Raw genomic sequence first — 21,294 nt, 5'->3', positions numbered from 1 at the left:
ATAAAATATAATACAAATATAAGATATAATAAAAATAAATATAACAATTGGGTTTTTAAATATATAATCTTAGAAACAGGGACCATAAAAATCGTTGTCATTATGTGACCGTGTTCTACTTCCCCCTCTGATGCATTCAAATTAAAAATTAAAGCTAAAGCCGGAAGACAAAATAGATAGATAGATAGATCGATAAATTAGAAGAATTATAAACGTTGAAGTACTTTAATAGTAATAATAAACAATGTACTGTATTAGTGTCTCATACATTCTCAATATTATGGAAATATTTCAACAGATTTTTGTTTATTCGGCGTGTTATCTTATTTCAAAATTAGCATGTTGATATAAATGTTGTCAAAGAAAGCTAGTTTACTATAAAGCAACATATTTAAAAAGGTAAGGTAGAACTTTATTGATCTTTATTGGGTTTTTTTTCCAATAGCCACAGAAAATACAGCAATTTTTTCATTAAAAATAAATCAAAAATAAAATAAGAACAAGAACAAAGAGAGATAAAGAGAAGATGATACAATCTAAAAAGAGAAATAAAGAGAAGATGATACAATCTAATTTATCTTTATATTAATCTATAATTTATCTTGTTTTGTGAACTTTGAAGCTATTTTTTCTAATGTGTATAATATTATACAATTTCTAAATGTATGAAATGTCCCTCAATGTTTAGTTCCAGTCATAAAAAACGAATCATAATCGAATTAATATACTCTATAGAAATTCATTTGAATTATTAATATATTGTCCAATAGCAAGCGACGCAAATTTAGGTCAACGTCAAAGTGACCAATAGCAGGAGACGTAATTTCCGCGTTGCATCCCGTTGACCAATGGGATGCGCCGCGCGGAGACATACTTCCTACTTCCTGTTTTGAACTCGTGACCAAAAATTGAAGTCGTGTGATAGAAGACTGGTGTCAACAAGAGCTTCCGGGATGTTCTCGATCACTTCACGTCAGGTATGTCGGCTTCAGTGTTTTTCTGACACGTTTTACACGCTCCGGGTTGTTTGTTTAATCTCTAAACGAATCTATGTATCCGCAGTTGAACCTTGATGCACATTTTCTAGACGTTCTCGAACTTTGTCGTTGTTGTTGCTTTGATGCAGATCTGCACAAAAGGTTAACAAAGTCACGTGATTCACTGACCTTAGAGGACAATAAACACATGTTTTTACAGAACAAGTACAGAATGCATTTTACATATAAATACAAAACGCTTTGCTCACTTGTAGTTCTGTGAGTTCTGCAAGTTATTCACCTGCTGAACATGAAGATAAAGACATACTTTGGGAAACTATCAAGAATTTCTATATGAATTTAATGTTTGTAATAATATTTCCACAGTGATAATACATGAAACTTTTGTTACTTATAGTTGAAGACCTGCTGAACATGAAAATAAACTAAGGCGTTGTAGGTTTTTATATATGAATTCAAATATTTAAATCAATATTTTCACAGTAATAATTGATTTTCTGGAACTCCTGTTGTGTTATCAGTTTTATCTTGCCCTTTAAAGTATATACTTTATTGAATATTGTTTTGATTGTTTAAGCGCTTTGTGACCCTGGTCTGGAAAAGCGCTATACAAATAAAAATTACTTACGTACTTACTTAAATCAAACTTTGCTTACTTATAGTTCAAGACCTGCTGAACATGAAAATAAACTAAGGCTTTGTAGGTTTTTATGTATGAATTCAAATATTTAAATCAATATTTTTACTGTTAAAATACATTAAGCTTTGCTCACTTATAGTTCAAGACCTGCTGAACATGAAGATAAAGTTATACTTTGGGAAACTATCAAGAATTTCTATATGAATTAAATGTTTGTAATAATACATACACAGTGATAATAAATGAAACTTTGCTTACTTATAGTTCAAGACCTGCTGACCATGTAAATAAACTAAGGCTTTGTATGTCTTTTATATATGAATTCAAATATTTAATTCAATATTTTCACAGTAATAATACATCATACTTTACTTACTTATAGTTCAAGACCTGCTGAACATGAAAATAAACTAAGGCTTTGTAGGTTTTTCTATATGAATTCAAATATTTAATTCAATATTTTCACAGTAATAATACATCATACTTTACTTACTTATAGTTCAAGACCTGCTGAACATGAAGATAAAGTTATACTTTGGGAAACTATCAAGAATTTCTATATGAATTAAATGTTTGTAATAATACATACACAGTGATAATACATGAAACTTTGCTTACTTATAGTTCAAGACCTGCTGACCATGTAAATAAACTAAGGCTTTGTATGTCTTTTATATATGAATTCAAATATTTAATTCAATATTTTCACAGTAATAATACATCATACTTTACTTACTTATAGTTCAAGACCTGCTGAACATGAAAATAAACTAAGGCTTTGTAGGTTTTTCTATATGAATTCAAATATTTAATTCAATATTTTCACAGTAATAATACATCATACTTTACTTACTTATAGTTCAAGACCTGCTGAACATGAAAATAAACTAAGGCTTTGTAGGTTTTTCTATATGAATTCAAATATTTAAATCAATGTTTTTACAGTTAAAATACATAAAGCTTTGCTCACTTATAGTTCAAGACATGCTGAACATGAATATAAAGACTTTTGGGAACTATTCGTTTTTTTTATATGAATTAAAATATATATTAATCAATATTTCCACTGTAAAAATACATTTCACTTTGCTTAATTATAGTTCAAGACCTGCTGAACATGAATATAAAGCCTGTTGTGAACTATTCCTTGAATTAAAATATATAGATCGATATTTCCATTGTAAAAATACATGAAGCTTTGCTCGGTTATAGTTCAAGACCTGCTGAACATAAATATATTCTATATCCACAGTATAAATACGTTAACTAAAATATATTATGCTATATTATAAGTGACACCGACACACATGGTGATAAATAAGTATTTACACAGTAAAAAATATTTTTTAAAAAGGCTCCCTTATGTATCCAGACAAATATGTTTTCTTAGTTGTAGAGGCAAATAAAATGTCATATTTAAATACTTTAATTGCAAATGAAAATGTATTATTTTGGACATTATAAAATTTCATCAAATATAGTAAGTAAGTAAAGGAATAAAGAACTTTAAATCTTTTACTATCAAAATATACCTTAATTTTTGAGAATCTAGTATATCTGTGTACTTTATGTGCTTGGCTGCTTGACTGCAGTATATATGTGATTATGTTCTTCTCCAGTGAGTGTCTGACACATCGTCATGGAGTCTGGACCACACGTCAGCACCAGTCCTCCTGCCGGTGCCGCCCCCCACCCGAGTCCCGAATACTTCCAATGGGATCATCGCTGCCAGCTCATCGGCCTCGGCTTCGCCTTCTACTCGTCCGTCTTCCTCCTCTCCCACCTTCTGTCTGTTACACTGTTCCGGACGTACAAGTCCTTACTTCCCAAAGAGCGGGTCTTCTGGAACCTCGCGGCCACTCGGGCGGCGTTCGGCTTGCAGAGCACGGTCGCGGGTCTGCGGGCGCTGACCGAAGACTCGGCGTTGACCAAAGACAGAGTCGCGGGACAAGAGGACTGGTCTTGGTTCAACGTCCTCACGGCCACGGGTTTCTTTGTGTTTGAGAATGTGGCGCTCCATTCCTCCAGCGTTGCCTTCAGGACCTTTGACCTCCCTCTGGCCACGCACCATTTCTTCGCGCTGTCCGGATACGTGGGATCGGTGGTTTGGGATTCTCAGGGTCACTTCCTCCCTATGGTCACACTTCTGCTTGAGATGAGCACGCCGTTCACTTGCATATCCTGGATGCTACTGAAGGTAGGTTTGAAGTTTTACTACAATGTTTATTTTGTACTTTTGTTGGCCTAAATATATATATTAGAAGTGCTAATTGGCAAGAATCTGGTGATACGCATCACGGTACAAAGGCAAAAATGTGATATATTGCGATACTAAGTTTAATTGAGTTGTATAATAATGTGGGGCAGTTTTTATCCGGTTATACATGTTTCTATTTGCTAGATAACCTTTTATTATTATGTTTTTTTTATTGTTGTGGCATCTAAAAGTGTAGCTGTTTTTGGCTCAATTTTTAAAGAATATCTTTATAGGCAAGAATCTGGCAAAACGATACATATCACAAATACAGGGGCAACTATCCAATATAATGTGATACTGTAGTAACAAGGATATACAGTATTTGTAGTATTGTCGTGTACTTGATTCTGGTGTTGCAGAATTTACAGACCACATGACTCTTGATGAAGTCGTAACATTTGTTTTGAAACCAAAATAGGTCCAAAGATCAGCTTTAAAAGCTACTGGAGTCTACTGTATCCTCTCGTCCTCAGTCATCGACAGGATCTCACAGGATTTCATTGTTCCCTTAGCTGCTGTCTTTTAATTTAGCTATCATTGTATTCTATTGCAGTAATAAGTAGAGTTTAATATAGTTAGAGTTTTGATCCTCAACCTCTTCAAAACACTTAAAGTTTAATTGAGTTGTATAATAATTGGGGCAGTTTTATCCGAGTTGTACATTTTTCTATTTGTTAGATAACCTTTTATTATTATGGTTTTTTTTTTTATTGTTGTGGCATCTAAAAGTGTAGCTGTTTTTGGCTCAATTGTTGTCAATTGAAAATCTTTATAGGCAAGAATCTGGCGAAACAATACATATCACAAATACATGGCCACGATCCAATATAATGTGATACTGTAGTAACAAGGATATATTTGTAGTATTGTCGAGTACTTGACTCTGGTGTTGTAGAATTTACAGACCACATGACTCTTGATGAAGTCGTAACATTTTTTTTTTTAAACCAAAATAGGTCCAAAGATCAGCTTTAAAAGCTACTGGAGTCTACTGTATCCTCTCGTCCTCAGTCATTGACAGGATCTTGCAGAATTTCATTGTTCCTTTAGCTGTTCTTTAATTTAGCTATCATGGTATTCTATTGCACTAATAAGTAGAGTTTAATATAGTTAGTTTTAATCCTAAACCTCTTCAAAACACTTTAAGTTTAAAAGAGTTGTATAATAATTTGGGGCAGTTTTATCTGAGTTATACATTTTTCTTTTTGCTACATAACCTTTTATTATTATGTTTTTTTTTATTGTAGCTGTTTTTCGCTCAATTTTTAAAGAAAATCTTTATAGGCAAGAATCTGGCGAAACGACACATATCACAAATAAAGGGGCAATGATCCAATATAATGTGATACTGTAGTAACAAGGATATATTTGTAGTATTGTCAAGTACTTTACTCTGGTGTTGCAGAATTTACAGACCACATGACTCTTGATGAAGTCGTAACATTTGTTTTGAAACCGAAATATGTCCAAAGATCAGCTTTAAAAGCTACTGGAGTCGACTGTATCCTCTCGTCCTCAGTCATTGACAGCATCTTGCAGAATTTCATTGTTCCTTTAGCTGTTCTTTAATTTAGCTATCATGGTATTCTATTGCACTAATAAGTAAAGTTTAATATAGTTAGTTTTAATCCTAAACCTCTTCAAAACACTTCAAGTTTAATTGAGTTGTATAATAATTTGGGGCAGTTTTATCTGAGTTATACATTTTTCTTTTTGCTACATAACCTTTTATTATTATGTTTTTTTTATTTTAGCTGTTTTTCGCTCAATTTTTAAAGAAAATCTTTATAGGCAAGAATCTGGCAAAACGATACATAACACAAATACTGGGGCAACGATCCAATATAATGTGATACTGTAGTAACAAGGATATATTTGTAGTATTGTCGAGTACTTGACTCTGGTGTTGCAGAATTTACAGACCACATGACTCTTGAGGAAATCGTAACATTTTTTTTTTTTTAAACCGAAATAGGTCCAAAGATCAGCTTTATAAGCTACTGGAGTCTACTGTATCCTCTCGTCCTCAGTCATCGACAGGATCTCGCAGGATTTCATTGTTCCTTTAGCTGTCTTTTAATTTAGCTATCATTGTATTCTATTGCAGTAATAAGTATAGTTTAATATAGTTAGTTTTAATCCTAAACCTCTTCAAAACACTTAAAGTTTAATTAAGTTGTATAACAATTTGGGGCATTTTATCCGAGTTATACATTTTTCTTTAAGCTAAATAACCAGTATTGATGTGGCTTTTATTATTATGTTTTTTTTATTGTTGTGGCATCTAAAAGTGCAGCTGTTTTTCACTACATTTTTTAAGGAAATCTTTATAGGCAAGAATCTGGCGAAACGATACATATCACAAATACATGGGCAACGATCCAAAATAATGTGATACTGTAGTAACAAGTATATAATTTGTAGTATTGTCGAGTACTTGACTCTGGTGTTGCAGAATTTACAGACCATATGACTCTTGACGAAGTCATAACATTTGTTTTGAAAACAAAATATGTCCAAACATCAGCTTCAAAAGCTGGAGTGTACTGCATCCTCTCGTCCTCAGTTATCGACATGATCTCACAGGATTTCATTGTTCCTTTAGCTGTGGAGGAGGTTACGACTGCTGCCATCTAGTCGCCGGACGTTTAATTGCCACACAAAAATGAAAAAACTCTGTGTTTATTTGCTCGTTAGAATCAAAAACTTTTATTGAGTTGTAAACACAACATGGGATTTGTTTTTTGAACAGAATAGAATAATTAATAAAAAAGGATATAAAACAAAATAAGCAACAGAAAAACGGAACCAAATTGTTGATTTAAAGAAGAAAATCGAATTATTTTTATTTTATACAAATAAAATAACTATATTAAAATAACTAAATATGATTTGAAAGCACAAACATTTTTTTTTTAAAAGAAAGATACTTTATTAAATCTCCATAGAGAAATCTCACAGAGTAATTCACATCGATACAGCAAAATCACAGTAGATTTAAGGTAAGGTAATGTAAGGTAAAACTTTATTGATCCTTCAAGAGGTCTCCTTCGGGAAATTGTTTTTTTTCCAATAGCCACAGAAAATACAGCAATTTTTCATAAAAAATAAATCAAAATAAAATAAGAACAAGAACAAAAAGAGAAAGAACACAATTGCACAATCTAAGTCTAAAGATACAGATAAAGACCATCTATGTTCTTTGTCTTTATCTTTAGACTTAGATTGTGTAATTGTGTTCTTTCTCTTTATTTCTCTTGTTTTTATTTTGATTTTGATTTATTTTTGATTTTTATAAAAAAATGCTGTATGTATTGGCTACTGGAAAAAAACAATTTCCCGAAAGAGAACTCCTGAAGGATCAATAAAGTTTTACTTTACCTTACCTTACCTTAAAGAACATAGGTCAAAGAAAAACAACAAAGACAAAAGATACAAAGACTAACATAGAACAGAACATCCAGATACTTTTACTCCACTCCTGCCCCCGAACTCAGAATTGTACAATTTAATAGCCCGAGGAATGAATGAGGCCTTGAGTCTATGAATATATATACATCTATATGTATAGATATATATAGATATATATATATATCTGTATTTGTATTTTCTCACACCCCTTATGTACAGTATAGTAAAGTTATAGTAACCTTAACATCAACTAAATTGTGTTTTTATTATCAAGCGACTTATTTTTAATCGTCATGTACATCACCTACCAAAACTATAGGTCAATAAATGTGTAACAAAATCCATTTTAAGTTCGTCTTTAGCAGTGTGACAGTCGTCTTCCTGGTCTCGTTTCAGGCCGGCTGGTCCAGCACTCTCGTGTGGAAAGCCAACCAGTGGGTGATGATCCACATGTTCCACTGCCGCATGGTGCTCACCTACTACATGTGGTGGGTGTGCTGGAGCCACTGGGGGGAGATCAACCTGGTGGTGGCGCTCCCCCAGCGCCTCGTCTTCTTCAGCGGCCTCGCTCTCCTCACCGTGGTCATCAATCCCATCTGGACGCACAAGAAGACCATGCAGCTGCTCCGGCCGGTGGACTGGAACTTTGAGAACAAGCCGGCGCCGACCAACGGACCCGCTCTGGTCAAACACCATGCTAGCTAACGGTCGTTCAATGGGTGGGTTTAATAGTGACCTCGTAACACAGTGTTTGGTTCTTATCGCAGAAAGGAAAATGGTCCGAATGCTTCGGCTTCATCTCAAAAGCACACTTATTTTTAGGTGAAGTCTCTCAAAATCTGGTTCTTTTTTTTTTAAGCTTTTTACTTTAGCTTTACAAGCTATTTCTCTATCCTAATATAGCCGAATAAGTTTGTTTTTGCATGAAGCATTCACCATCGTTTACAGCTACTTTTTTGTGTTGGTTTAAAATACTTGAGTGCCTTAGCATTGTATACAACCATCACTTGAGTGATACCTGAGAACTTCATTTTTAAGAATCTGTGAATCCGTTTCAAAGTATTTGTCCTTGTATTTCAATAACTTACTTTTATTTCCTGGGATTTAAACTGCCGTTTGTTTTTCAAGCAGGAACTGGATTTCTGGACATTTCTGGTGTTTTCCTATTAACCCTTGTGTAATCTCGGGGTCCCCGAGGAACAAATGTGTTTGTGGTATCCCTTGTGTTGTCCCTGGGTCAAGGTGAACGACCTCCCTGGCTTCCATAAATGCATATACAGTGGCTGATGTTGTTGATCCTGACCCAAAGATGACACAAGGGATACCACAAACACATTTGTTATTTTTTTTAACAGGCTGTGGGTCACATTGACCCTGTGATAATACGAGGATTAATAGACCCCAGTTAGGGAAGAGAGGAACTAAAGCCTTTGTGAACCTGGGTACTGAGAATGTTGTGAAAAGTTACATTTCTGTATTGAACGTTTGTAAAGACCTTGAAGTGTTAAATGAATTTAGAGGAACAAGCATTAAAAACATTTAAATATTTAAGTCTGTTTTGCAGTGTTTTTCGATTGAAGTGGAATTAAAAGGTTTGGTTTCAACACAGCGATTTGTGAATTAAATGGAATCATTTTTTTGAATCCCTGTAACTATTAAAATAGCATTTATCTTGTGGTGGGAAAGACGGAAAGAAAAAGCTGAATTTGTGTCGATGGTAATGTGGTTTTCATCACCTTTTTTATGATGTTTATTTTAATTTCAGGCTGTTAAAATGACTAGTTTGAGCTTTATTTGTTCCTGAAGGCTCACAGATGACAATGATGCTGCAAAATAAGATATTTTCATTACCTATAATAACATTTATTTCAATAAATGTTTATTTTTTTTCCATCTTTTAAGTAATTATCAGGTAGGATTTAGGTTCAGCAACCGTTGACGTGTTATGATTCAATAAGAACTGGTCCCACTAAATAAAAACGGTTACATTTAATAGTAATTAAGTATTTTAAATATTTAAATAATCAATTTTTTAGTTTTTCAAATAATTGATTGAAAAATCTCAAATGTTTTGTAAATGAATTTATTATTATTATTATTTTTTTTTCAAATATCGTAATAATCTAATTCAAATAATTAAATAAAATACTCTAAATTCAATATCATTTAATTCATAGACGATTTTTAAATAAATTATTTAAATAAAAAGGTTAAAAACAATACATTTTAATTAAACAAGTATTAAATACTGTGTATGTAATATATATTATTATTATTATTTAAAATCAACCATTATATATTATGATTGCACTGATTTACTTTAATGCATTTTTTTTAAAGGTATAACTGTTTGAATCTTAATCAAGTAATGCAAGTAAGTTTCAGGTAACCCCCCCCCAAAAAAAAAAAAAAATATATATATATATATATATATACTGTATATATATATATATATATATATATATTACATATTAACAAATAATACCCATTATATATATTTGTTAATATTTAATTCCATTTTCTCCAAATTTGTCTACTCAACCACATCAAGGCGTGAAATGAGACCAATGATCTAGACTTATTAAAAACAATTTATACATTAAATTAAGCTTTTAAGCTTTTCGAGAATCTTTTTTATTTATAGATATTTTAAATTTCATACAAAAACACAACGTGCCTGAACGTAAAGTTGATAATGTCACCTATTGAAAATGTTTGGGGTTTAATAAGTAACTAAAAGTTGCAAAAAATATGCAGTTTTAGCCTAAATAAAAAAATAAAGTATATAAACTGATGTTGAAGATCAAGACAGCTGTTTGATGGTTAAGCCACATCACGCGTCACGTGACCAGATCTGGATCCTTCGCTGTGATCCTCCCAGAAAAAAAGGCGACGACGGGACATTTTGACGGACGTCGGCTTTCAGCCAATGGACGCCTCGGTGCCTCCGCGTCTGGACCAATCAGCGCACAGAGAAGCTGCCGGGGGAGGGGCGGTGCCTGCGGACAGGGGCGACTCAGTGAGGAGAGTCAAGGAGGAAAGTGGCGAAAAAAAGTTTAGATGCGTGTCCGGTGTTTGCACTTTTCTCGGCGATACATCACTTCTAACAGTCGTTTAGCGCTTTTGTCAAGGATTACGGCGCCTCCGCTTGAAATATACATCACTTGGTGAGTGTTTTTGTTTTGTCTTGACATGTTTCTAAGTTGCTTTGGCTCGAAAAGTAGTGAATCAGGTGAGGCTACATTGTTAGCTTGTTGCAACCACAACAAAACAAATCACATTTTTTTTATTATTATTAAATACGTGTTTGTCTTCTTTTAAAATATGTGTCGTCCCAAGATATCGCCTCCTTTTTTTATTTATTATTCAGCATTAATCTTTCAATTATTTGCTCTCATTTGCATTAAGTCAACAGCTACACAAACAGCTTTGGAAGTTTGTCAATATTGTTTTTCCTTCCTGTGCAAAGCTTGTTTTTTTTTCTTTGTTTTTTTTAATTTCCTTCTCACTGCAGGTGTGAAGTTTTGTCCTCTCGCCTCAGGGTGTCTATAATAACCGGGACAAATCGTATAAAGGAGGAAAATAACTACCTTTAAATCGGTGTGGAAGTGTTTTCTGAGCCTCAGCATCAACTTCCAAATCCAAGTAGTCATGCATAACATTCCTCTGTGAAAGGACTGCAGTCAGCTGGAACATCAGGCTTCACGACAGGTCGAGAAAGGAGATCAAATACTAGTCTCTGGAAGATTATAGAGAAATGATCTCTTCTCAAGATCAGTTTATACAGCAACACAAGATAAACATACACAACAACATGTAGTTTTCATAACACAGAGGGACTCATTTATAATACAAGTGAAGAACTCAGTTTCATATCATCATCGTAACTCGCATACAAGTAGTATTAGAAGTTAATTTAAACCTTAAACATTTTTCATTTTATGTCAGGATTAAATAAGAAATGTGTATAGATAGATACAACTTTATTGGTCCCTCTGGAGGTCTCCTTCGGGAAATTGTTTAAAAATATCTTGTATTGTTTATATCAAGATATCTAGCACAAACAAACGTGTACTTTTGAGAAGTTCTAGTCCTGGTATGTTTATTCAATTATATGACATTATATGATATCATTATAAATTAAAACAAAGTCGGAAGAGATGAGTATACATCTCAAAGTACAAATCGGATTTAGACAAATAATTGTTTCTTATGGTGCGAGTAATCTCCCCAGCTAGAACAGCATACTGATATTATTTTTCAAATAAAAAGTATTTAACATGGAATATTAACTAGTATTAAAAATAAGAAAATGTTTGTGAAAATATCAAGCCCAAAGAAATGTTACCTTTTGAGACGTTCTCTTCATGGTATGTATGACGGTTGTGAAATAATATCATTACAAATGAAAACAAAAAAGATGTAACTTGAGAAACAATTGAGTCTAATCCCAGATAAAAAAAATAGTCTTTTTTTTATGGCGTAAATCATCTCCACAGCAAGAACTACATTCTTTCTTTGTAGTTATTTTCAAATAATCATAAGAATTCAACACAATATCGGTCAGTAAACTTGCTAATAGTAGAAGCCATCTTTGTATTGTTAAAGGAGCAGGATAAATTCTAGTTTAATTCCTGAAATGCTTTTTCTTTCTGACACTAATATCTTTTTTTTTGCTTAAATAAATCATATTTTACACTGCAATTGTTTGATTATATTTCTTTTTAAAAACTACAAGAAAGCATTTGGTTATATTGTGTTATTGTAATAATGGTATTTTACAAGATAAAGGAAGGCGTTATGTCAATGTCATGAGCCACATTAGACAAAGGACTAGAAAACTAACGTTGTTAAACGTAATGTTAGTATTTTATTGTTGTACACTGAACCCTTTGTTTATCTTAAGTACAATTCCCCATTCATTTGTTATAAAATACAGTTTTTATTAATGAACTTATGCTTCTATAAACACATTTCTGTTGACCTACTGTGTTGTGTGTGTATTAAAAACTTCGGACCCTTATCATTAACAGCTTTGTTGAAAATAGTTGTTTGCCTTGAAACCTGAACAATCGGAGAATAATTAGACGAGCGTTACGGTGTAACTACGGCAACTAAAGGAAACACCCGGATTGCTTCCTGTTTCAATTTTCACCCTTTTAATGGAACTTTATCCGATTAATCACCTTTATCCTGTACTAACTTCTAGGGAAATTTGTGGGAAGCGGAAGGCCAAAGTTCACCACTAAACAATAACCAACTACGATAGTTCAGATTTAATAGAATAATATAACTTTTTATAAATATAATAAGCTTTTATGAGTTTTTTTTTATGTTGCAAAATATATTTTTGGTTGCTACTTTAATGAATTTGGAAATAAATAGATATATCTCTTTGAGGTTTTTTAGCTTGAAGACAGTACAATCGACAAATTACTCAAATTTAAATCTTCAGAATTCGTCTTCATGGGAGTTCCGTCGGACCCTCTGAGATCCAGGCGCTTGAAAAGAGGCACACTATTTCTTGTGTATTGAGCAGATAGATGAGTGCCCTCTTTGAAGGGCTTTTGTGAACTACTTGGGTAGAAACTGTGGGGGCATTTTCAAATGAATAGAGCCACAGACTCGGATCACAAAGACGGTCCACAGGAAACTGCAATATTCGCTCCTAGCGGAATGTTGAACAGCCCAAATGTCTTCCAAGGTTAAAGGCAAATCCTGACCTCTCACTTGTACTTTTTTCTAAAAGTTGCCTCTTCGTTCCCTCCGATCTATCGACAGAGAGGGTAGTTTAGATGTCGACGGAGCTTCCTAGTGACCGCTTGCTAGGGCTCGTCTTTCTGCCGTAATGTAGGTCATTTTGGATACATGAGTGAGCAAATCGCTGCGTATTTCACCGACGTCCTGGGTGACTGAAGCTCAGTAATCCCGACGTGCAATGACACGCTCGGCTTAGTGTGTCAACACAGCAGCTGATTTCCACCTCTGTTGTCTCTTCAGATACTGATTTTAATCCAATTGATGAGTAAATCTTTTGTTTATTTGAGATCATTTACGGCATCGCGGCCGATAAAACCTGTGCGTTTGAAGGACAAATCTTTTTTTAAACCAAATTCAACAACATAGTATAGAACATTGCGTGTGTTTGTAGCCAAATGGCTTCATTAAGAAGTGGAAAAATGCCGACTCCCTCCCCCTAGTTCTGTATTTTCTTATCCTCCACTCTGACTCATAGAGAACACCTGAACATTTTACTTTTCCTGACCCTCCCTCTCTTCCTTCCTTCCTTCTGTCCTCAACAAGGAGATGAGTCACTTTGTAGAGATTCAGTCAAGACATGATCGCCGGAAGACAAAACATCTCAACTCGACTGGGAAAAAAAGAACTTAAAGAGCAAATATCTCTGCCAAGGAGTGAATTTCTAATAAAAGAAACAACAACCTTTACACTCAATCTAAACAAAAAATACTGTCTAGTCAGTAGTACAAATGTTTTGGGGTGGTTATGTAATATAATTGCTAATATTTTTATCCAGTGATAATAAAATAATGTTTTTTTGGAAATAGAAGAAAATATCATTATTCTGTTTTGGTACAATCTACACACTTAATAACATTGTTTCCATTCAATCTAAAATATAGATTATCTATTATGACTTGAATTTAGAAAACATTTCTTTTCTTTTTCTGTGAATTGTATCTGCAATTAAACGCATCGCGCTTGTCCGTGTCAATCCAATACATATATATAATATAATTAGAATTTTTTTTTATTATCTTAGCATATCTTAAACTAAATTTAGTCTCAATTTTAGTCACCACGTCTATTACGTTGCATATATTCCTACATGGTTATGGGCTACCGATACTGATACTATCGGTTCCTGAACAATCCTTTTTTTGGATACCAAGTGTCAGCAATAAATAACAAATAATTTCCAGTGATGTTCACTGTCTTTGTCACTTATCAGTTTAAGTTTCGAAAACACAAACATCATATCAAGTTTTGATCACGTGTTGGTATCAAAATTGTTTACCCAAAGACTTATTTGGATACTTGGTACTACCATAGCATTTGGGTCGGTGCCACAAAAGACCGACTTGGTGAACATTTCGGCATTTCTGTTTTGAGAACCAGAGCTGTGTCTCAAATCGCATACTTGCGTACTTAAACTTATTATTGTTAGTGCATAAGTGCGTCTCAATTCTTAGTATGCGAAATGTAGTGCGCCATGCACACTAAATTGTCGTACTTAAACGCACAAAAAACTGAGTATGGATCGATGGACACTTTCTACCCTAAACGGCCGCCATCTTAGTGACGTTGACATTACGTCATATATATATATATATATTCATATACTTACAGGTGTATTTTCAGCCAGCAGTAGGAGGATGACACATCTTCGGTGCTGATACCGGCGTAAATATCTAGCGAATATTTCGTTTTTATTTCTTGATCCAAACTTTCAAAATGTACTGCCAGCAGGTGGCGATAGTGTTCCTACAGCTGGTTGAAATCATCGTTAAACAGTAGTAGAAGAAGAATCGGTTGCGTCATTTCTAGTTAGTGTGTAGCAGCAGGGTTTGATTTGAGACATACTATCTGTGGAGAATTTGCGTACTACTTAGTACGTACACTATCCTGATGCACACTAACCGCCAGTGCACTAAGAGAAGTATGCGACACAGCACAGGAATATTGAAAGACAATAGCAACAAAAGAATTGGACTATAACCTTTTTAGAGAGTTACAAGATGAGCTCCTCCTTTCACGACTCCACGTATCACCATGACTTTTATCGCGAGGACTCTTCTTTCTCCAGGGATTCATGCTCCACCTGCTCAGTGTTGATGACACCAGCCTTATCTGTCTGCGTCCAGTAGACACTGGCTCTGTGTGTTCACCCATCTTGGCCTGGTGCCCCCGCGAAGACAAAGAAGCAGAGGATTCCACGTCACTTTGAGACAAAAACAAGCTTTCAGAAGCACCATGAGTCGTCCTTTCACCCGTGCGTCGCTGCATCATTGTGGTGGAGGTTGGTCTCGGACAGAAGTGGACACATGTCAACTGTTGTTGTGCGTTTATAAATAGACTATTGAGCTTACAAACCACAACAACAAATCGCCGTGTGCCTCCATTGTGATGTCACAGCGTCGGTATTTGTTTGCCAAGTGTTCTCCAAGAACATGGAGGCAGTGAGACAGCTCTTTCTGTGTTGCCACTGTCATGTTTGTATGCAGAGGTGACAGATTCTTTCAAACAAAGACTCGGCTGCTGAGGAATGTGGCCTCTCGTGCCTCTGCAGGTCCAAAGGTGTCTCCTGCCTATGCATGCTGTTGACAATACTACAGGGAAGATCTTCCTTACGTGATTTTATAAACTGATTCAAGTGGGTTTTCTTCTCAAAACCCTTCTGTAGATCCCCAAATATGGATCGAACTCAAGTCCTGGTGACCAAATCTGGCCCCATTATTTTTTTAATTCATAATGAGGTTTTCATAGAGAGTTTAAGTATACTTTTTTTGCAAACTAAATACATGTTTCTTAGTTTTTTAACACGTGAAAAGACACAAAAATCTGAAATGTTTCTAGAAATGTTGGATCTATTTACTAAAGGAAAGCGTTGATACATTAGTCAATTTTAAAATGTATATGTCAGAGTTCAGATTGGAATCCAGTAGGATCTGGAATCCTACAAGTAATCTGTACTAGTAGAGATTGGAATTTCAATCTCTACTAGTACAGATTGGAATACTACTACTGAACTGGGATCTGAATATTGGAATTCCAATCTGGAGGATTCCAGATTCTACTAGTGAATTCCAATCTCTACTAGGAGGGATTTGATCTGTACTTGGAATTCTGATCTGTGCCAGTAGAATTCCACATCCTACTGCATTGGGACATATATATATACTTTCTGATCAACTTCATGGCGATCAAAGGACTAATTTTTCAGAGTAATACGTTCCTTTTTAAAGTAAGAGGCAGAAATGAATGCCAATATAACGGTCGTGACCAGGAATTACTTTTTTTCATCCAAAGAAATGCTAAAAAAACACCTAAACACCTCCATGATGCTAGTACGTGATAGCCTGGGTGCTTCTGCTAGCTTAAAATATAGACTTTATTTAATTTTGTTTCTGAGGAAGTTCTAATGTCGGGGCTACAATACAAGATGGATGTTACAGACGATCAATATGGAGGTATTTGGATGTTTTTAAGTGTCTTTTCCTACCGTCATATGGTCTTACTTTTTTGTTCTAAAACACACAGTCTGAAAATAATCCCAGCACTTAGGTGACATCAGGGTGAGTAGAAAATTATAGAATTTTGAGTTAACTATCCCTTTAAGGACGATGAGTCTCTTTGCAAATAAAAAAGTAGTTAATGGAAAAAAGCATTGAGAATTTCGGGATGTTTTAAGGCAGCTGCCAATTTATTTTATGTGACCCGTGAAACCTTTATATAAAGGGGTGTCAAACTCAGTCAAACAAGACTCCAAAAGTTGTATTTTTTTAACTTTGTATTTTTATTCTTAGTGGCTCAATTTATCTATTACATTATTTGGAATTTGTTTGAAGCAAGAACCGTCATCGTGCTTAACCTTTGTGTTATCTCAGGGTCATGGTGACCCAAAGGCCCGAAAAACAAATATACTTTAGGTATCCCTGAGTCACTGCGTATGTTTTAAGTAGGAAAGGCTTAGATCGTCCACATAAAAAATAGTGGCCAGTACGGGTATCGAACCCGCGACCTTGGCGTTATTAGCACCACGCTCTAACCAACTGAGCTAACCGGCCTGACTACGCTAGTTCATCCTGGTACCGAATAGCGTCAAGAAAAGTAATCATTTTACTTTTCTTGCTTCAAACAAATTCAAAATCTTCCTCTTAGCATAATCACTGGCACGTTTATAGGTAAACGTAGTCATACTACGGCTACTCACGGAGTAATAATTCGGCCCCTTGACGAGTAATACTATGGTTTAAAAGGATTAGAAGAGGCGTGAAAATTAAGGGATTTAAAGTGCGCCTTAGTCCTAAAAACACGGTAGATTAGGCAGTGAATTCGATACCAGGATGAACCAGTGTAGTCAGGCCGGTTATCTCAGTTGGTTAGAGCGTGGTGCTAATAACGCCAAGGTCGCGGGTTCGATCCCCGTACTGGCCACCATTTTACGTGGACGATCTAAGCCCCATCATGGATGGATTTTTTCCTACTTAATACATACACAGTGACTCAGGGATACCAAAAATATATTTGTTTTTCGGGCCTTTGGGTCACCATGACCCTGAGATAACACAAGGGATAAGCACAGTGTGGTTTTGCAGTGCCTTGATATCGAAATGAACAATAATGTTCTTTAATCTTGAGCCAACCATCCTGTAAAACTTGACTTGGCGGCCAGGATGTTGCCCCTCGGGCCATGGGTTTGAGAAGTTTAGATTTTGTGAATGTATTCTGTGAGTTTATAAATCTGGCTCAAAATCAAATCTATTCATTTCTTATCAAAGAAATCTCAACAGGTAATTGGAAAACCAGTTGGTATGAATTTGATGAAGGGTAGGAACATGTATCTTAGATTTACAAATCAAGGAGTGTCTCTTGTGTTATATTGTGGAGTCAGTGGTGAACCACAGGCTTTATGCTAAAATTAACCCTTTTAGTATTTACAAAGGGGAACAAATTCTGCAATCTTTTGAAATTTTTAAGGGGATAAAGAACTTTAAACTTAGGAAAATAACAATCCATGTAAATGAGCTGCTTGGTGGAGGTCTGCAGAGTGTTTGGCAAAGGCGTGACAATGCCAATAAGAAACCACCAAGACAAACACCGGTCAGGCGTGTCCATTTCCCTGGTCAAATAACTTGTGTATCTGGCATCTTCATGACACTTGTGTCTCTCTCCAGGAATGTGTGACGGAGTAATTGATCCCCTGCATGCTGCCGCCTGAAGACACCATCGCCGAGCATGGACGTGGAAGACTTCCCTCCCCCGCCTCCTGAAAGTAAAGTCAAACAAATCTATGACCCAAACTTGCCTCCTGTCTGACAGTCGCCGGTTCAGGTTCCAGATTGCGAAAGGGGAGTTAGGGGGGTCTTTAACAGGCCGGTTAGCTCAGTTGGTTAGAGCGTGGTGCTAATAACGCCAAGGTCGCGGGTTCGATCCCCGTACTGGCCACTGTTTTTTTTGTTTGGCTTCATGTTTATTAAAAAGGCCCGTGTTCGCAAATCCCCATCACTTCCTAAAGAGTTCAGAAGGTTGCATTGTGGGAGTAAACAAGATAGATTCCTCTGCCTGTCTCGGCTTCTCGGGAGTGTGTGGGCAGATGCGAGCGGGAGGGAATGTTGCTGTGGCGCTCTGGATTCCTGACAATGTGTCTCAGTTTGAGTCGCTAGGGACTCTGGGAGAAATGATATTTGGTAGCAACCTATGACTCTTCTATCCGACATTAGAGTCGTAGAAGTTTCAACAGGCCGCCTGTGGATTTATGTTCGTACTTGCTCCGCTAAGTAAAGGTCAATAGTTTGGTTAATTACGCTTCAGACTAAAAAACACAGCCAACTCTCGAACGCCCTCATCTAACCCCGTGAGCAGACGTATTTATCGAGCTGCTCGTGGTGCCTCCTCATCTGGCCGGCTCCATTTTAGTCCAGTGGAGTTGGAGCGAGGTTTGGAAAGCAATAAAAAAGAGCTGAGTGTTTGAACACTAGCTTGGAGTGGACCGACTGTAAAGATGCACTCGATTTGGTTCCTAGATTAGATATAAGAGTCAGGCCGGTTAGCTCAGTTGGTTAGAGCGTGGTGCTAATAACGCCAAGGTCGCGGGTTCGATCCCCGTACTGGCCACTGTTTTATCATGGATGGATATTTTCATACTCATGGCGCGCTGGAGTAATACTACGACGCCTTGGTGAGAAATATCATGATGCCTTGCAGAGTAATACTATGGCTATTCGTGAAGTAATAATTCAGCACCTTGAGGAGTAATACTGCGATGTCTCGCCGATAAATATCATGATGCCTTGCAGAGTTATACTACGGCTACTCCTGGAGTAATAATTCAGCGCCTTGATGAGTAATACTGCAATTCCTCACTAACAAATATCATGATGCCTTGCAGAGTTATACTACGGCTACTCGTGGAGTAATAATTCAGTGCCTTGAGGAATAATACTGCGATTTCTTGCTGAAAATATCATGATGCCTTGCAGACTTATACTACGGCTACTCCTGGAGTAATAATTCAGCGCCTTGAGGAGTAATACTGCAATTCCTCACTAACAAATATCATGATGCCTTGCAGAGTCTACGGCTACTCGTGGAGTAATATTTCAGCAGCTTGAGGAGTAATACTGCGATGTCTCGCTGATAAATATCATGACGCCTTGCAGTGTTATACTACGGCTACTTGTGGAGTAATAATTCAGTGCCTTGAGGAATAATACTGCTGTGTCTCGCTGATAAATATCATGACGCCTTGCAGAGTTATACTATGGCTATTCGTGGAGTAATAATTCAGCACCTTTGAGGAGTAATACTGCGATGTCTCGCCGATAAATATCATGACGCCTTGCATAGTTATACTATTGCTATTCGTGGAGTAATAATTCAGTTCCTTGAGGAGTAAGACTGCGATGTCTCGCTGATAAATATCATGACGCCTTGCAGAGTTATACTACGGCTATTCGTGAAGTAATAATTCAGCACCTTGGGGAGTAATACTGCGATGTCTCGCTGATAAATATCATGACGCCTTGCAGACTTATACTACGGCTACTCGTGGAGTAATATTTCAGCAGCTTGAGGAGTAATACTGCGATGTCTCGCCGATAAATATCATGACGCCTTGCAGAGTTATACTACGGCTATTCGTGGAGTATTAATTAAGCGCTGTGACTTAAACGGATTATAAGAGGCGCTGTCAGCCTATGGGTCACCTTGACCCTGAGATAACACAAGAATTAAGTGTGGTTTTGTAGTGACATATGACTGACTTGACCCAGGGATAGTTGTATTAGTATCGACCAATAAACACCCAATGAAAGCATTACTGACATTTATTTGGAGTAATACTTCAGCGCCTTGAGGAGTAATACAACGGGGTCTCGCAGAGTAATACTACTGCGCCTAGCAAAGAAATAAAACAGCGCCTTCTGGAGTTAAATTGTATGTAAAGTCAAATAATTAAATTCCTTTTTTCTTTATTTAAAATGAATATACAAATACTTACAGCGTTGGTTTAATTTTGTCTTGCAATTAAACCCGCTAGATGGCAGCAGTCATCATGGCGACGACTGAGGACGAGAGGATACAGTCGACTCCAGCAGCTTTTAAAGTTGATGTTTGGATATATTTTGGTTTCAAAACAAATGAAAGTAGTCACAACTTCATCAAGAGTCATGTGGTCTGTAAATTCTGCCACACCAGAGTCAAGTACTCGACAATACTACTAAATATATACTTGTTCCTACAGTATCACAACATATCACATTATATTGTATCATTGCCCATGTATTTGTGATATGTATCGTTTCGCCAGGTTCTTACCAATACATTGTCCTAAAAAATTGAGCGGAAAAGGACTTAACTTTTAGATGCTACCCCAATAAAAAATAAAATCAATACAGGTTATGTAGCAAAAAGAAACGTGTAAAATCAAACAATCCCAAATTGTTTTACAACTGAATTCAACTTTGAACTCCAGGATTTAAACTCTACTCAGCACTGCAGTAGAATACCATGATATCTAAATTAAAATATGTGTCGTAGTTTTGCCAAATGTGAAAGTATAGGCACGATTACTTATTCAGTCACAACTACGTTTCTTTAAGAATTTATGGTCCATAGGTTTTATGGGAGCGTTTCTCTCCCTTCGTTTTCCAAAACAGGTGGAAAAAAAAGGCGATAACATCTAAGTGTCCCTGGTTTGATCTTTGCACCTCTAAAGCATTTACGTTGTGGTGCAGATGGACAGAGGT

At 35.9% G+C, this 21,294-nt stretch overlaps 2 protein-coding genes and 4 non-coding genes across 8 annotated transcripts in view; 5 read left to right on the top strand and 1 right to left on the bottom strand.

Annotated features, from left to right (window-relative positions):
• The first annotated feature begins 902 nt into the window (after positions 1-902).
• On the top strand, positions 903-8,857 carry cln8 (CLN8 transmembrane ER and ERGIC protein). The gene is made up of 3 exons (XM_087779748.1): positions 903-977; positions 3,258-3,835; positions 7,703-8,857. Exons 2-3 carry the CDS (start codon positions 3,278-3,280, stop codon positions 8,009-8,011), a joined length of 867 nt encoding a protein of 288 aa, XP_087635874.1. The 5' UTR covers positions 903-977; positions 3,258-3,277; the 3' UTR covers positions 8,012-8,857.
• A 1,498-nt stretch (positions 8,858-10,355) lies between these two features.
• The window catches only part of arhgef10 (Rho guanine nucleotide exchange factor 10), a 62,072-nt gene continuing 51,133 nt past the window's right edge, over positions 10,356-21,294 (top strand). For all 3 annotated transcript variants that reach the window (XM_087780584.1, XM_087780585.1, XM_087780583.1), the window contains exons 1-2: positions 10,356-10,473; positions 18,223-18,320. In XM_087780584.1, the coding sequence (XP_087636710.1) occupies positions 18,284-18,320 (37 nt within the window). In that variant the 5' untranslated portion in view covers positions 10,356-10,473; positions 18,223-18,283. The remainder of the gene's footprint in view (positions 10,474-18,222; positions 18,321-21,294) is intronic.
• Positions 17,039-17,112, bottom strand: trnai-aau (transfer RNA isoleucine (anticodon AAU)). Its single transcript has one exon. It is a non-coding gene; the product is annotated as a tRNA-Ile (tRNA).
• trnai-aau (transfer RNA isoleucine (anticodon AAU)) lies at positions 17,409-17,482 on the top strand. The gene has a single exon. It is a non-coding gene; the product is annotated as a tRNA-Ile (tRNA).
• On the top strand, positions 18,420-18,493 carry trnai-aau (transfer RNA isoleucine (anticodon AAU)). The gene has a single exon. It is a non-coding gene; the product is annotated as a tRNA-Ile (tRNA).
• trnai-aau (transfer RNA isoleucine (anticodon AAU)) lies at positions 19,089-19,162 on the top strand. Its single transcript has one exon. It is a non-coding gene; the product is annotated as a tRNA-Ile (tRNA).

This window comes from Callionymus lyra, chromosome 18 (assembly GCF_982586985.1).
Source record: "Callionymus lyra chromosome 18, fCalLyr1.hap1.1, whole genome shotgun sequence".
In the NCBI taxonomy this organism is placed as follows: Eukaryota; Metazoa; Chordata; class Actinopteri; order Syngnathiformes; family Callionymidae; genus Callionymus; species Callionymus lyra.
Note: the sequence above shows the minus strand (reverse complement) of the source record. Positions and strands in the feature narration are given on the sequence as shown.

What these genes read in the sequence shown, in the direction of transcription:
- cln8 (XM_087779748.1), top strand. Translation starts at nt 3,278, where the DNA reads ATGGAGTCTGGACCACACGTCAGCACCAGTCCTCCTGCCGGTGCCGCC. An exon ending in TATCCTGGATGCTACTGAAG is followed by an intron (nt 3,836 to 7,702) that starts GTAGGTTTGAAG and finishes GTCTCGTTTCAG; the next exon opens with GCCGGCTGGTCCAGCACTCT.